The sequence below is a fragment of the Schistocerca americana genome, chromosome 9, assembly GCF_021461395.2.
Source record: "Schistocerca americana isolate TAMUIC-IGC-003095 chromosome 9, iqSchAmer2.1, whole genome shotgun sequence".
Lineage (NCBI taxonomy): Eukaryota > Metazoa > Arthropoda > Insecta > Orthoptera > Acrididae > Schistocerca > Schistocerca americana.
The window spans coordinates 198,139,256-198,157,323 of record NC_060127.1 but is presented as its reverse complement, the minus strand read 5'-3'; the positions used below and the strand labels follow the sequence as shown (position 1 = coordinate 198,157,323).

The following is an 18,068-nucleotide window of genomic DNA, read 5'->3' as shown; positions in this document are numbered from 1 at the left end:
AGCATTCAGTCATATACAGTGGACCTATTTGGTATGTGTGTCTTGAAGATACAATGAGGAACTATGGTAATCATCTCAACCTGCCTATCTTTATTTCTAAAGTGTTACGACCAAACATACAAGAAATGGTACGTATGTAGTTGTCTCATATGCTCAAGTCATAATGTTATTTATGTAGATATCTCTCATTTGCTTGCTTGCTAGCTGGCCTTCTCATATGCGGACCATGTTTTGGTTGTTTAGAACAAATGGCTTCTGGATTTGTTGAACTGTTTTGTTTGGAAGTGTAGTGTCAATAGTAATTTGGAGCTAAACTTTGATATTTCATTTACTTCAATATCCGAGTTCACGTCTCATGCTGGAGTAAAATCAGATATCTAATATTCCAAAGTCAGTAACAAATTTGGAATATTGTAAAGAAAAGGCTATAACCGTTCTGAACAACAGCAGTACATGCAAATACCACATTAATTACACAACTTTATTTTTATATGTGATAATCAAAACTTTATCGCTATTTCTCATGACCATACAGGACAAGCAGACATATGAACATACCGGATGTGAAATTTCACACACTGATAAGCCATTTCTGCTCTAGAACTTCTTATGATGCAATCACATCGACAACTGTGTTCACCAGTTTAAAGTATATTTATAGGCTATGCTGATGTGATTTGTGTGCGAAACTGACATCTTATCCCATTGCAGCTCGTGAATGTCTTTGGAAACACTTCTCAAGTATTTGGGCATTTCCTCATGTGAAGCAGTAAGTGTTTTCTCAAGTTGCTCTCATATGAGAATTTCTTTTGACAAATGTTGCAGTTGTATGGTTTTACACCAGTATGCACTCGCGAATGTTCCCTCAAGTTGCTTATGTTTCTGAATCTCTTATGACAGAATTCACAGTTGTAGGGGCGCTCACCAGTGTGCAACCGAGAATGCTTTTTCAGGTCACTATTTTGTACGAATGCCTTGTTGCAAACCCCGCAGCTGAATGGGCGTTCGCCAGTGTGCAACCACGAATGCTTCTTCAGATCTCCATTTTGTATGAACGTCTTGTTGCAAACGCTACAGCTGAATGGGCGTTCACCAGTGTGCACTCTGAAGTGTCTCTTTAGATTGGCGCCTGTTGTGAATGTTTTGTTGCACACACTGCACGAACGTAGACGTTCACGTCTGTCCACGTGCGTGTGCTCCTTCATTTCCTGCAACTGTGTAAACGTCTTCTTGCAGATGCTACATCCGTGCCCCATAGGCATTACACCATTTTTATTTCCACAACTTGCTTCCTCGTTTGTCGTGCATTGTTCCCCGCTGCCTGTTCCTGCAGCCAGGGAAATGTTGGTAACCAAACAGCTGCTGTCGTCATTACTCTTGTCATCCTCCGCACCAATGGAAACAGTACTGCGAAAAGTGGAGAAAACTGTGTTAGAAAGTATTTTCAGAGCAGTACAACAATCAATATGAAAAATTACACTCCTGGAAATGGAAAAAAGAACACATTGACACCGGTGTGTCAGACCCACCATACTTGCTCCTGACACTGCGACAGGGCTGTACAAGCAATGATCACACGCACGGCACAGCGGACACACCAGGAACCGCGGTGTTGGCCGTCGAATGGCGCTAGCTGCGCAGCATTTGTGCACCGCCGCCGTCAGTGTCAGCCAGTTTGCCGTGGCATACGGAGCTCCATCGCAGTCTTTAACACTGGTAGCATGCCGCGACAGCGTGGACGTGAACCGTATGTGCAGTTGACGGACTTTGAGCGAGGGCGTATAGTGGGCATGCGGGAGGCCGGGTGGACGTACCGCCGAAATGCTCAACACGTGGGGCGTGAGGTCTCCACAGTACATCGATGTTGTCGCCAGTGGTCGGCGGAAGGTGCACGTGCCCGTCGACCTAGGACCGGACCGCAGCGACGCACGGATGCACGCCAAGACCGTAGGATCCTACGCAGTGCCGTAGGGGACCGCACCGCCACTTCCCACCAAATTAGGGACACTGTTGCTCCTGGGGTATCGGCGAGGACCATTCGCAACCGTCTCCATGAAGCTGGGCTACGGTCCCGCACACCGTTAGCCCGTCTTCCGCTCACGCCCCAACATCGTGCAGCCCGCCTCCAGTGGTGTCGCGACAGGCGTGAATGAAGGGACGAATGGAGACGTGTCGTCTTCAGCGATGAGAGTCGCTTCTGCCTTGGTGCCAATGAAGGTCGTATGCGTGTTTGGCGCCGTGCAGGTGAGCGCCACAATCAGGACTGCGTACGACCGAGGCACACAGGGCCAACACCCGGCATCATGGTGTGGGGAGCGATCTCCTACACTGGCCGTACACCACTGGTGATCGTCGCGGGGACACTGAATAGTGCACGGTACATCCAAACCGTCATCGAACCCATCGTTCTACCATTCCTAGACCGGCAAGGGAACTTGCTGTTCCAACAGGACAATGCACGTCCGCATGTATCCCGTGCCACCCAACGTGCTCTAGAAGGTGTAAGTCAACTACCCTGGCCAGCAAGATCTCCGGATCTGTCCCCCATTGAGCATGTTTGGGACTGGATGAAGCGTCGTCTCACGCGGTCTGCACGTCCAGCACGAACGCTGGTCCAACTGAGGCGCCAGGTGGAAATGGCATGGCAAGCCGTTCCACAGGACTACATCCAGCATCTCTACGATCGTCTCCATGGGAGAATAGCAGCCTGCATTGCTGCGAAAGGTGGATATACACTGTACTAGTGCCGACATTGTGCATGCTCTGTTGCCTGTGTCTATGTGCCTGTGGTTCTGTCAGTGTGATCATGTGATGTATCTGACCCCAGGAATGTGTCAATAAAGTTTCCCCTTCCTGGGACAATGAATTCACGGTGTTCTTATTTCAATTTCCAGGAGTGTATATCAACAAATGTTAGGTCGCCAAATGTCTCAAAAGGTGCCCCAAAACAGGTTATTAATTAAGATCACACAGCCTTGAATCAAGATATTTTAGGCCCCTTTGAAGAGGCAACAAAAAAAGATTTGAGGTCATTTCAGGCATTACTTTAGGACTTAAAAGTTTTTAAATTTCTCTGAGTATTTCAAAGAAGTTAAAAATAACCAAATTCACTGACAGCGCGATTAATGCAAAGTGAAACTCAATCATAACTCTGGCAGACGTAGGAAATTAACTGATATGGACCACAGAACTATAAGGCATATTACGTGAACTACATCAAAATCAATAACTCCATTACAAAACTATTAGATGCTCAACATCAGATAGTCATTTGGTGCTGTTCTTGATTTGTTTGGGCATTTTAAGGGATTTTCATAGTTTTCCTAGCACTCAAAATACACTAGGACGAAAACGGAAGAGAGACTTGCTTCGACTATTGTAAACGACGCCACCTCAGTCGTGGAGCAGTGGATAATAACGTTTACAGAGCGATGTACCGTGTAAAAGACGTTGCACTGAGAGAAACCTGTGTAAACCTTGCGGATTACAGGAAATAAACTACTTAAGTGACGGTGTGTGGTCACAAAAAGTTCGATCCAGAATTTGATTGAAAATGCTCATAAGTATTCATCTAGAAAAGAAAATCGACAGGTAATAGTGTTCAGCTCAACACTCCATAGTTTATCAAAAATTTAAACTTCTGCGTTGCGTAACATCTTAATAAACCCTTTCAACTGTTGACTGATTCATGTATTTTTGATATATTATCACCCAGTAACTAATTATAAATTGGAATTATTGCTAGACGATTCCGACTACAGCAATAGTAGTAGCGTCTATTTTAATAAAACATTATTGAATCTACGAATCCGTATTGCGACTTAGACCGATATAACACTGATCACCACGCTGGTAAAATGCAAATAGGTTCCTTTCTGATGTCACTAAGCTCTTTAAAATCCAAGCTAATCCATGTGGCTAGTTTTTTAGTCTTCTGACTGGTTCGAAACGTCCTGCCACAAATTTCTCCCATGTGCCAACCTCTTCATCTCGGAGTAGCACTTGCAAACTACTTCCTCAATTATTTGCTGGATGTATTCCAATATATGTCTTCCCCTACAGTTTTTACTCTCTACAGCTCCCTCTAGTACCGGGAAAGTTGTCCCTTGATGTCTTGACAGACGCCCTTTCAACCTGTCATAAGTGTCTTCCACACGCTCCCTTCCACTCCGATTCTGCACTTTCAACATTCGCCTGTAGCACCACAACTCAAATGCTACGTTTTTCTTCTGTTCCAGTTTTCCGGCAGTGCCATATGGTGCTGTGCTCCAAACGTACATAATCAGATATTTCTTCCTCAAATTTAAGCTATGTTTGATACCAGTAGACTTCTCTTGGCCAGGAATGCACTTTTTGCCAGTGCTAGTCTGCTTTTGATGTCCTCCTTGTTCCATCCCATGGTTTATTTTGTTGCGTACTCAGCAGAATTTCTTAACTTTATCTACTTCGTGGCTATTATCCTGGTATCTTTCTCACTGTTCTCATGTCTGCTACTTCTCATTAGCTTTGTCTGTCTTCCATTTTCTCTCCATCTATATTCTCTACTCGGTACACCGTCAAATCACTGAGGATAGCAATGTCATCATCGGATGTTATCGCTGATATCCTTTCACTTTGAATTTTAATTCCACTCTTGAACCTTTCTTTTATCCCCGTCATTGCTTCTTTGAGGTGTAGCTTGAACAATAGAGGCGAACGACTACAGCTCTGCCTTACACGCTTTTTAATCCGAGCACTCAGTTGTTGGTCTTCACCTCTTGCTATTCCCTCTTGGCTCTTGAACATGCATGTTACCCGTCTCTCCCTATAACTTGCCCCTATTTTCCTCAGAATTTCGAACGTATTACACCATTTGGCATAGACGGATGCTTTTTCCAAGGTCGAAAAATCCTATGAACGTCTGTTGATTTTTCTTTAGTCTTAATTAACAACTTGAACATTTCCACCAAACTAATCATTGCCTAATACATAACACATTGTAAATTCGGATCAAAGAACGATCACAGTCAACCATAAAGCTTTCATCTGCACTCTAGGATTGTCATACACTATTATGCAATGCACATGGTGTGCTCTGTGCTTTAAATAAGTGAGATTCATTGGTACAGGATTTCTCTTTCATTCTTTTTAAGCTGCGACGCTTAATTTGAGCAGTACTTCCGTTTTTATTTATTTCTAGAGGACCCCGAACAAATTTCAGGTTTGTAATGATTACCTATTCCATGAGGCGACTTGTATTTACGTAAAAAGTTCAAATATGGACGATCAAAAGTTTCTTCTGATACCCACGTTCAGTGACACACATTAACCACTTTCCACTTCGATAAAGATAGGGCCCATGACTAAAAAGAAAGAATTACTCTCTTTGTTGACAGAATGAGCGTTGTTTTCAGTGTTGCTTGAACATTGGCTAGCATATGAATTATTGTACAGGAATTCTCGTCCACTGGGTGAAGGTGTTTATTCTGCAATTAGATGTCTTACTCCAAATTTTATTAAATATTTACTGAACCTAGTACAAATCTAACTTACACAAATCCCTTTACTTTCAACAACAATTCGAAGCTTTCAGTTTGTTAGGTTCACAGTTCAAAGCTCCAGATTAGAAATTTTGAAAACGGAAGAGAGCTCAACTTGCAGTAACAAGTAAGCAGCCTCTGGCACGGCACTTAACAGTGGTTTGCGGGAGTATGTTTGTATATGTGGAACGGGGTTTCTCTGCAACATCCTGACACCAGGGGCAGGTCTCTCAAACGTAGATGTGAGAGACTACATACCAGAGCGGCAGCTGGTTACTGAGGCAAGCAATCTTGTCTGGGCTATCGGTGTAAATGTAATCGTTTATTAAGAATTAATATATGCCTTCAACTTGTTTTCTGAACATAGGCTGCAAAAGAACCTAATGAAGGCGTCATATTCAACATATGCAGATCCGTTCACTTGTTCTTCTGTACTGTGAGGAAATTAATAGTCTTCTGTATGTACGGGTCCACAGAGGCTGTAAATTTTTGAGGGAGGCCTTTTCCCTGCGCAGGATGTTTTATTTTGAGGTGTTCACTTTATTTCACAATTTAGCGATTAGCTAATTTTGCCTCTTTGGGCATTACAAAGCAACCTGTTTGTAAAAACAATACCAAAAGTTATAGCAGCTGCAAGAAGAAACAGAAGAAATAAAAGCAAAAATTTAAATAGATAAAAAAAGGTTACACGCTTCTGTTACTTTCATCACAGTAAAAATTATAATGGACAGAGCATGACATATTCAAAACGTCTGTATGGAGGAAGCAACAGGTAATGATCTCTGTAATAACAGTTTGACACAGAAATAGTAGTTAGGACACAACCTGCATATATTAAGTGTGTGACTCCTAAGGGGCCAAACTGCTGAGGTCATCGGTCCCTATACTTACACACTACTTAAACCCACTTATGCTAAGAACAACAGACACACCCATGCCCTTGGGAGGACTCGAACCTCCGGCGGGAGGGGCCGCGCAATCCGTGACATGGCGCCTCAAATCGCACGGCTACTCTGTGCGACGCAACCAGCATATTCGTACAGTGAAACTTCACGAAAAGACCGCCACTTTAAGCCGACCCACTCTCTAAACGAACATATTTTTAAGGAACGGAAATAAACTTCTATAAGAACAATTCATCGTTATCACGTTTAAGATGACCATGCCTTTTCCCGAGCAACGACCACTCTTTAACAATGTCCTCACTTTAAGACGACCACGAACTATCATAGAAGAGGCAATTACAACACGCTATAGCAGTAAGATTTCTCGTCGACAATGTGGCTCAACTACCTCTGATATTTTATTGTCCTTTGTACTTCGAATAGCAAATAGTTCTTATTTTTCCTCTGACGTGAACAATCATGGCTACTTCAAATAAATAAATAAAACTTCTTGTTCTTTCACTAGAACAGCGAAATTGTGTTATTAGAGTGAAAAAGGAACATATCAGAGCCAGTAGCGAATGAGCTTAATTGTGGAAAAAATCATGTACAGAATACAGTTGCAAATCGAAGTGGTCATGTTAAGGAATTGGGAGAAAACGCCAACAAAATTTCAAAGAAAAGACGGAGGCAACGATTTGAAGAGGTTAGTAATGCAGTTTTAGAGGGGTTTAATTGAGTGCATGTCAGAGGATTGCCAGTTAATGGGCTAATGCTACGAGAAAAAGCTCTTAAATTCGCTTCTGATCTTGGAAGCAACCAACGGCTGAATGGCCTGATTTCATGTTCGACAGGGTATTGTTTTCTGAGCGGTCTGTGGTGAAAGTACAGAAGTGACCAGGATGTTGTATCCCACTGCAAGTAGAGACTTACAAGGGGACCCTCCAGACGGCGCTTCAGATATGTTGCAGAGGCGCTTACCCTGAGCACCTGGCTATCCGGTTATATTAACGACGGGTCTTGGTTTTTGAGGAAATCGATTTTGAAGTTCACTGCCTGTGCGATGCTGCCAGTATTGAGCTGGGCATTTCTACAGTGAACGAAGAAAGTGAACGCTTCAACAGTGATAGTGAAAATGACACAATTTCCTGTACAGGAAATCCCATTTAGGCGATGCCTTACACAGCGTTGCTAGACGCAAGGCTCTTGCTTCTGAGCTTTCCAACCAGAAAAACTGATGTATACTTACCTAATATGTGAGGTGGGAAAGGAATATGAGAATGTCATGTCACGTATGAAAAAGTATGTGAATACTTCAGTTTCCGCGTATTTTACTACATAAATGATTAGGTACGTACTGTATTATTATTACGGTTATTAATATATTATTGGAGCTTGTTTTTCATTGTAGTAGTTCTTGTCATTAACTGTGTTTTAATGTTTATGTTCGGCATCACCTTTTAAGCAGACCACCCCTACGGACGATCACTTTCTCACAAAAATTCAAGTTATCGGCTTAAAGAGCTGTCATCACACTAAAGACGTAACGATATTCAAATAACATTACCGTCGAATGGTGCAACATGTTGCTACCTTCTATGTGACATCCTTTACAGACAACTACACCATTTGCAGTTATCTAAGGTTACTGCTAATATACTAATATATGGCCAGAAAGGCTCCTGCCACACTTCCGACGAGCACATCTGAAATTGTGTGATTATCTGTAGATGAGTCTACGTCGAAGATAAGATTTCTCCCTAGCAAGAAATCCGCAATCCACTGTAAATTCCGTTAAGACCCCTATTACATTCGCTAATAAGCGTTGTTGTTGTACGGTGTCAAAAGTTTTTCAAAAGTCGATAAATAGTGCATTTGCGCGAGAGGCGTGATCCATGGGTTTTAGGATGGCATGTGAGAGTTGTGGTTCACATGAGCAATGTTTTGGAATCAGTCGCAGATTACATGCAGACATCCATTTCGTTTGAGGTACCGCATTATTATATTTTGACTAAAGTTCAGTCTTGATCACACCATTTATGTTTCAATGACGTAGGTAACCAGTTTCGGTCATTTTTACCCATGGCTCCTAAGGGAGCCATGGGTCTGATGATGGTTATGTAAAAATAACCGAAACCGGTTACCTACGTCATTGAAACATAAATGGTGTGATCAAGACTGAACTTGAGTCAAAATATAATAATCTATTGATCACTGTATTCCAAAAATGTGTACCAACATTGTACCGCATTGTGTTTAGCCAGTCCGCCTGCTTAGCTGGGCGGTGACGTGCTTGCCTCCCATGCAGGGTTCGGTTCCCGGCCGGGTTGGAGGTTTCCTCCGCTCGTGCACTGGGTGTCGTGTCGTGTCGTGCCGTGCTGTGCTCATCGTCGTCATCCCAGCCTCGTCACCGGCAACAGAGTCGGCCGATGTGGCGTCGGCTGCAGTAAGAGTCACCCTCGGCGGCCGAACTTCACCGGGTGGGGCCAGCCGGCCAGCAATGCCGTACGCTCATTTACGATTTCACAACAAATAGACGAAAAAACGAAAAAGATATTCAATATTACTTTTTTGGATCAGTTCTGCTATACTTCACGTCGACGGTTATGAGCTGTGCTTTCCTCCAACACAGCACTTTGTTCAAGACATCTATGGATTACTGTGGTTGAAATAGGATCTAACTCAGTCGCAATTTCTACATAGAATTCCACAACGGGTACATTAGGCCCTGGGACCAATTCTAGCGATTTCTAAACAACCTTAACACTACATCTACATCTACATTTATACTCCGCAAGCCACCCAACGGTGTGTGGCGGAGGGCACTTTACGTGCCACTGTCATTACCTCCCTTTCCTGTTCCAGTCGCGTATGGTTCGCGGGAAGAACGACTGTCTGAAAGCCTCCGTGCGCGCTCTAATCTCTCTAATTTTACATTCGTGATCTCCTCGGCAGGTATAAGTAGGGGGAAGCAATATATTCGATACCTCATCCAGAAACGCACCCTCTCGAAACCTGGCGAGCAAGCTACACCCCGATGCAGAGCGCCTCTCTTGCAGAGTCTGCCACTTGAGTTTGCTAAACATCTCCGAAACGCTATCACGCTTACCAAATAACCCTGTGACGAAATGCGCCGCCCTTCTTTGGATCTTCTCTATCTCCTCCGTCAGACCGATCTGGTACGGATCCCACACTGATGAGCAATACTCAAGTATAGGTCGAACGAGTGTTTTGTAAGCCACCTCCTTTGTTGATGGACTACATTTTCTAAGGACGCTCCCAATGAATGTCAACCTGGTACCCGCCTTACCAACAATTAATTTTATATGATCGTTCCACTTCAAATCGTTCCGCACGCATACTCCCAGATATTTTACAGAAGTAACTGCTACCAGTGTTCGTTCCGCTATCACATAATCATACAATAAAGGATCCTTCTTTCTATGTATTCGCAATACATTACATTTGTCTATGTTAAGGGTCAGTTGCCACTCCCTGCACCAAGTGCCTATCCGCTGCAGAGCTTCCTGCATTTCGCTACAATTTTCTAATGCTGCAACTTCTCTGTATACTACAGCATCATCCGCGAAAAGCCGCATGTGACTTCCGACACTATCTACTAGGTCATTTATATATACTGTGAAAAGCAATGGTCCCATAACACTCCCCTGTGGCACGCCAGAGGTTACTTTAACGACTGTAGACGTCTCTCCATTGATAACAACATGCTGTGTTCTGTTTGCTAAAAACTCTTCAATCCAGCCACACAGCTGGTCTGATATTCCGTAGGCTCTTACTTTGTTTATCAGGCGACAGTGCGGAACTGTATCGAACGCCTTCCGGAAGTCAAGAAAAATAGCATCTACCAGGGAGCCTGTATCTAATATTTTCTGGGTCTCATGAACAAATAAAGCGAGTTGGGTCTCACACGATCGCTGTTTCCGGAATCCATGTTGATTCCTACATTGTAGATTCTGGGTTTCCAAAAACGACATGATACTCGAGCAAAAAACATGTTCCAAAATTCTACAACAGATCGACGTCAGAGTTATAGGTCTATAGCTTTGCGCATCTGCTCGACGACCCTTCTTGAAGACTGGGACTACCAGTGCTCTTTTCCAATCATTTGGAACCTTCCGTTCCTCTAGACACTTGCGGTACACGGCTGTTAGAAGGGGGGCAAGTTCTTTCGCGTACTCTGTGTAGAATCGAATTGGTATCCCGTCAGGTCCAGTGGACTTTCCTCTGTTGAGTGATTCCAGTTGCTTTTCTATTCCCTGGACACTTATTTCGATGTCAGCCATTTTTTTGTTTGTGCGAGGATTTAGAGATGCAACTGCAGTGCGGTCTTCCTCTGTGAAACAGCTTTGGAAAAAGGTGTTTAGTATTTCAGCTTTACGCGTGTCATCCTCTGTTTCAATGCCATCATCATCCCGGAGTGTCTGGATATGCTGTTTCGAGCCACTTACTGATTTAACGTAAGACCAGAACTTTCTAGGATTTTCTGTCAAGTCGGTACATAGAATTTTACTTTCGAATTCACTGAACGCTTCACCCATAGCCCTCCTTACGCTAACTTTGACATCGTTTAGCTTCTGTTTGTCTGAGAGGTTTTGGCTGCGTTTAAACTTGGAGTGAAGCTCTCTTTGCTTTCGCAGTAGTTTCCTAACTTTGTTGTTGTACCACGGTGGGTTTTTCCCGTCCCTCGCAGTTTTACTCGGCACGTACCTGTCTAAAACGCATTTTACGATTGCCTTGAACTTTTTCCATAAACACTCAACATTGTCAGTGACGGAACAGAAATTTTCGTTTTGATCTGTTAGGTAGTCTGAAATCTGCCTTCTATTACTCTTGTTAAACAGATAAACCTTCCTCCCTTTTTTATAGTCCTATTTACTTCCATATTCAGGGATGCTGCAACGGCCTTATGATCACTGGTTCCCTGTTCTGCGCTTACAGAGTCGAAAAGTTCGGGTCTGTTTGTTATCAGTAGGTCCAAGATGTTATCTCCACGAGTCGGTTCTCTGTTTAATTGCTCGATGTAATTTTCGGACAGTGCACTCAGTATAATGTCACTCGATGATCTGTCCCTACCACCCATCCTAAACATCTGAGTGTCCCAGTCTATATCTGGTAAATTGAAATCTCCACCTAAGACTATAACATGCTGAGAAAATTTATGTGAAATGTATTCCAAATTTTCTCTCAGTTGTTCTGCCACTAATGCTGCTGAGTCGGGAGGTCGGTACAAGGAGCCAATTATTAACCTAGCTCGGTTGTTGAGTGTAACCTCCACCCATAATAATTCGCATGAACTGTCCACTTCTACTTCAATACAGGATAAACTACTACGAACAGCGACGAACACTCCACCACCGGTTGCATGCAATCTATCCTTTCTAAACACCGTCTGTACCTTTGTAAAAATTTCGGCAGAATTTATCTCTGGCTTCAGCCAGCTTTCTGTACCGATAACATACTAATGTATGTACCGCTCATTTCTGCAGTAATGCGAGAATTAAACAGGAAATCTGAAAATGGAGTTAAGCAACTCTGCTTCGCATTGCTAAGCTCAGTGTCAGTTCCTGTGTCATCCACGAGTCTCTGTGCACAATGTTCCCTGCCACTGAAATCTGCTACACACGACCAGAACCACTTTTCGTTTTGTGAATAGTGTCTGCGAAGGTTGTCACTGAAGACTTCACTCATCGCCATTTGTTGCAGTCAGTCACGTTTAAATTAGTGCCTGTCTATAGCCCTATGACTCTTTTTACCTCAGCAATTGCTGTTTCCTTAGCAACAGCTGTAAGAAGACTGTATAGCATGGACCACCACAACATCATCTACTAGGTAGGGCAGACCTGGGCACATTGGTCCTGGCCAACTGGTATTATTTAAACCGCCGCTACACTCTCGGTTGCCAAGTGCTCGGTTTTTTTACCGAACTGTTCGGTATTTCAGCCCCACGTTCGCTGTTCTGTGCTGAAGTATGAGTGGCTCGGTTTTTTTAGAATTCCATTCATATCACTAATTTATTTACCGATTTACAAAAGTATCAGAAGGCTAATGGCGGCTCCATGCAGCAATGCCTATGTGGAGAGAATCCTCAGTGACATGAATCATTTATGATATGACGTTAGAAATAAGTTGAGTGTCGGTATGGTAAAAGCAAAATTACACATTCGTTGTTTACAACATGCACCGACTTTTACCAAAAAAACTAAAGGTAACAAAAATTTGGTTAAAGCTGTAACTGCCAATAACGATATAATTTATAATGTTTACTAAGTTTGTACTTGCTCTACTGTGCTCACCCACTGTGATCAGCTGAACAGATCCTTAAGTCAGGCAATTTTGTCAATTTAATCTGGCTTCTCTAGGCAGAATACGCCACCGACCAAGGAGATTGCAGGCAACAATACCGTCGCCTTACTTTCCACAAACGCGTGAGTGCAGTCCCAGGCCTGAAAGCTATATGGAAAAACGCGAAACACGCCGAAAAGTTCATCTCCAGACCATTAGAGGCTCCAGAAGAGTCATGAAACCATGTAACTGGCTGATTGGACCCCACGCAGTGTGATCCAATAGAGGCTGATTCAGTTGTGTAGTTATGCATGCAATTCTGGGGTTTTGTTCGCTTTTGTAGTCATTTCCTCACTTCATATCTGCATACTGCGAGTTATATTTCGTTACATCGTCGTTATAATAGGATTGTGTACTTAAAATTTTATAAGCTTTATCGTGGAACTGGAGGGAATTCCAGTTGAGAAAGTGTTCACTATTAATACTATGGTAAGATAACAGTTATTCTAGAGAATGCAATAAGGAATTTTTTTTTTTTTTAGAATGTCCCACTATCGCTCACGATTAAATCGGGTTAATTCACCTTCTGCGTGTCTCCAGGAGAACGCAATAATACGGTATACTATCTGCAGCTTGAACATGCAAGAAGGTAAACCGGTGTTTTACTTCCCGTCGACTGAACTTCCATAAGACACGAAAAATATAAAGATCAAATACAGAAATCAAAGTCTTGTTTTAGTAGATTAATAAATTATTCAAATTAACCTGCCTCTACAGGTGATGAAATATACTTCCATTCACCTTCGTAAGTTATTTTCCGTAGATCTGCATTATCAGTTTGGTATATGCACAAAAAATACCGTTCATTTGTGATAAAGGTGAGTTAAAGACACTGCTGTGCGGTATTGCAGTATGTCATAGCTACGTTTAAATTGTTTTTCTCTGATGCTAGACAAAAACGTAGCTTTGCAAGTTCGAAAGATACGTATAAATAAAATTAAAAGAACAAAAAAAAATCTACATAAGCTACAGGGGACGCAACCTTTAGTTCATCTCCATACACTTGAGACGCTGCTATAGCTCCGAGTTTCAATGTTTTAACACGGGACTTACGTTTCTCATTTATTGTTGTTCTGTTTTCTTGTTGTGAAAGGCAATTTCGTTTGGTCGAGATATTTTGTTGTTCGCTCCAACACAATGCTCTTACTAAACAAGTTAGTACAACGATTATACTCCTTAGGTTAATGATTGTTTTGACGCCGTATACAGCGATTACTGTTACAAATATTTTCGTAAGCGAATCAAAATTATTCCAATATGGCGATAATATACTACGGTGCACTTAAATACGGACACGTCGGCCCACGAGATCAACGTTCCCCGCAGTCATTTTCTAAGTACTCTTATTAATTTTAATAGAACCAAGGTAGTCGAGGTCTAGATTGTATCTAATGCAATTCTCACGTAAGATAATTGTGTCCTACATTGATTTTACACCCGAAATATGTATGCAATGTTCGATTTTTATCTTTTTTTGTTACAAAACTCATAACCAGCCATGAAGTATTCGACTAAAATCACTGTAATATAAATTGGAAATGATTACTTATGGGAGACTGAAGGACGTATAACTTTAAGTATCTCATCTATGCGTATCTTCTAATGTTGTCATGTTTTTATTCATTGTCTTCCTGCTGTTTTGTTTTTAGAATGGTCAGAAATCATAAAAATAAAATTAAAATAGGTAATGTTTCTGAAGCAACTATGAGATTAGCAGTAATAGAACTTAAACGGAATGAAGGATCTCGTACGGAAGTGAGCAAAGATATTAACAGTCCTATAAAAACGTGTTAAGAGGTACTGCAACATATTCAGAAACTGAAACGGATCCCTCATGAGACCTGGAACGTTGGTGAAACTGGAATCACCACAATCCATGCCGGCCGGAATGGCCGAGCGGTTCTAGGCGCTACAGTCCGGAACCGCGCGACCGCTTCGGTCGCAGGTTCGAATCCTGCCTCGGGCATGGATGTGTGTGATGTCCTTAGGTTACTTAGGTTTAAGTAGTTCTAAGTTCTAGGGGACTGATGACCTCAGAAGTTAAGTCCCGTAGTGCTCAGAGCCATTTTGAACCACAGTCCACAGGCCTGACAGAATAGTCACTCGAAGGGGATTACGTCATCAAGGGCGGGTGACACCGCTGAAGGAGGATCACTTATCTCTATGGCTTTAACTCTTTTTGCAACTGAAAATGGAGTGTCCATTGTTCATATTGCGTGGAATTAATTTACAGCCCCATTCTATCAGAGACGGTCTTTTTGGAAGCAAATGTAGTGGCCATCCTTCAGTATGAATGAACAAACCAGCTTCTTGAAATACATGCAACATTTTGTATCACATGTTCCCTGCTCCAAAGACCATCGTTGCTTGGTACTAAATGACCAACATATTTCCTATTCACACATTGATGTATTATATTTTTGCAAGAAAAATTACGTCACACTTTAGTCTTTTCCAGATCACTATTGCCACAAATTACAGCCTTTACACAGAAGTGTTTATGGTCCCGTTAAGAGGTTTGTAAACTCTGCATGCGATGACGCATAGATGACAGAAAACAACCAAGTGATTATAATAGGCAACATCCCAGGGATCGTGAAAACTACACTACTAAAAACAATTATGCCTAGAAATACATAGGCTGGATTCAAAGAGACAGATAAATCCCCTCTAAAATAGGGGCATTGTAATCTTCTGCCTTCTTACGTAACAGACCGATTCTAATGTTGTTGGTTGTGGTTTAACTGCTGAAGCTGGTCTTCAACTGCTCGCTGTCAGTAATAACACCTGTTAAACGTCATTTTTTGTGCTTTCAGTATTTCCTCAGTTGCTTTAAATTTGTGGAAGAACGTTCCGTCTATGCAACCAATTGAAGACAGTTTGTTTATTGCCATACGCGTTTCGCGTCTTTTATTTGGGAAGCATCTTCAGTGGCGATTATCAGCGCTGTTAACTCATGGGTGTGGTCCTGGAGATGTATTCGTTAGTTTCCATCAACATATGTTGATCAAAAAAACGGAAAGTGGAAGTGATACATGCGATGTGGCAAATGTAGGTGAAAGAACGCCATAAATCGCATGGCGCATGGAAACTAACGAATACATCTCCAGAAGCACACGCACGAGTTAACGGCGGTGGAAATCGCCACTGAAGATGCTTCCCAAATAAAAGAAGCGAAACGCGTACGGCATTAAACAAACTGTCTTCAATTAATTGCATAAACGGAACATACCTCCACAAGCTCCTGTTAAATTAAACATCAAAACGTGACCAACCGGCTTCCCAGCGCTTAAAGATGTAAAGCCATGTGAGAAACCGTCACCAAGGAAAAAATACAGCAAACAAGTTCAGTAATTTCTGACAGACACTCCAACCAAAGACACGCAACTCTGCGAGCAACAAGCTTCCACAGACAGAAAAGGCAACACTTTGAAGAGAAATTTGATGTTCTGTGCGAAAACATAGGTTCTGAAGCAAGAGACGTGTGAAGCTAAATGACAAGATAAAACCCCTGAAAGCGCGGAAAGACAGCAGGCATTCTTAAGAAGGTTCTTGGAGATGAAGGAGACGAGGATGCGGATGCCCTGTGTCAGGCGTCAGACTACACCGACGGGGGAAAAAAAACACTGCAACACCAAGCGGAAGTTGTGCGGCATAAACGAAAGATGGTTGGCGGGTATCTACAGCTGAAAGATGATGTTGATTCGACACTCGCACCGGTCGCATACGATAGGTGCTAGTAGCGTCAGCACGAGGATGCGAATCAGGTTTGCTTTAAATACACGCTGAAACGGTCGTGAGCGTTAGTTACCGTCGGAACTTGACGTGGTGACCTGTTGTTGGTAAAGTATGCCTTTAAGGCTACAAAGACGTCATTACCAACACTTCATTGACTTCGAACGAGGTCGTGTAACAGGGCTACGAGAAGCTGGATGTTCCTTCTGTGGAATGGCAGGAACCTTTGGCAGAAATGCAGATGAACGCTGGCAGCGGCAGTCACGAGAACATACGGTAGCAAGAAGACCGACACCACGGAGACACGGCCAGCTGCTGACTTCAGGGACGGCTCCCAGCACTCTGGCAGTTCCACCTGCTGTGCTTCCATTCGTACGCAGGTTTCTTCCATCTAGATAACGCTCGACCATATACCACTGCTGAGCCTTGGCCCACTTCATCACCACATCTAGCCCCCATTGAGTAAATATGGCACCTCATCGGACGACAGCCCCTGCGTCATCCATAAACAGCATTAACATTCCCCATACTGACCGACCAAGCGCAACAGGCGTCCAACTCCGTCCCACAAATTGAAATTCGGCGGCTGCACAACACAAGGCGTGCAGGTTTACAGCTTGCATTCAACATTCTAGCGGTTACATCGGTTACTGCAAAGAAGGGAAAGCAGAAAGGTGGAAGGAGTATATAGAGGGTCTATACAGGGGCGATGTTCTTGAGGACAATATTATGGAAATGGAAGAGGATGTAGATGAGGATGAAATGGGAGATACGATACTGTGTGAAGAGTTCGACAGAGCACTGAAAAACCTAAGCCGAAACAAGATCCCGGGAGTAGACAACATTCCATTAGATGTCCTGACAGCCTTGGGAGAGCCAGTTCTGACAGCCTTGGGAGAGCCAGTTCTGACAAAACTCTAACATCTGGTGAGCAAGATGTATGAAACAGGCGAAATACCCTCAGACTTCAAGAAGAATATAATAATTCCAATCCCAAAGAAAGCATATGTTGACAGGTGTGAAAATTACCTAACTATCAGTTTAATAAGTCACAGCTGCAAAATACTAACGTGAATGGAAAAACTGGTAGAAGCCGACCTCGGGTAAGATCAGTTTGGATTCCGTAGAAATGTTGGAACACGTGAGGCAATACTGACCCTACGACTTATCTTAGAAGAGAGATTAATGAAAGGCAAACCTACGTTTCTAGCATTTGTAGACTTGGAGAAAGCTTTTGACAATGTTGACTGGAATACTCTCTTTCAAATTCTGAAGGTGGCAGGGGTAAAATCCAGGGAGCGAAAGGCTATTTACAATCTGTGCAGAAAGCATATGGCAGTTATAAGAGTCGATGGGCATGAAAGGGAAGCAGTGGTTGGGAAGGGAGTGAGACAGGGTTCTAGCCCCTCCCCAATGTTATTCAGCCTGTATAATGAGCAAGCAGTGAAGGAAACAAAAGAAAAATTCGGAGTACGTATTAAAATCCACGGAGAAGAAGTAAAAACTTTGAGGTTCGCCGATGACATTGTAATTCTGTCAGAGACAGCAAAGGACTTGGAAGAGCAGT

The 18,068-nt window shown here is 42.8% G+C and overlaps 1 protein-coding gene across 2 annotated transcripts in view; it reads right to left on the bottom strand.

Moving 5' to 3' along the window:
• Nucleotides 1-535: 535 nt before the first annotated feature.
• Nucleotides 536-18,068, bottom strand: part of LOC124551294 (gastrula zinc finger protein 5-1-like) — a 199,352-nt gene continuing 181,819 nt past the window's right edge. For both annotated transcript variants that reach the window (XM_047126301.1, XM_047126302.1), the window contains one exon: nucleotides 536-1,407. In XM_047126301.1, the coding sequence (XP_046982257.1) occupies nucleotides 738-1,407 (670 nt within the window). In that variant the 3' untranslated portion in view covers nucleotides 536-737. The remainder of the gene's footprint in view (nucleotides 1,408-18,068) is intronic.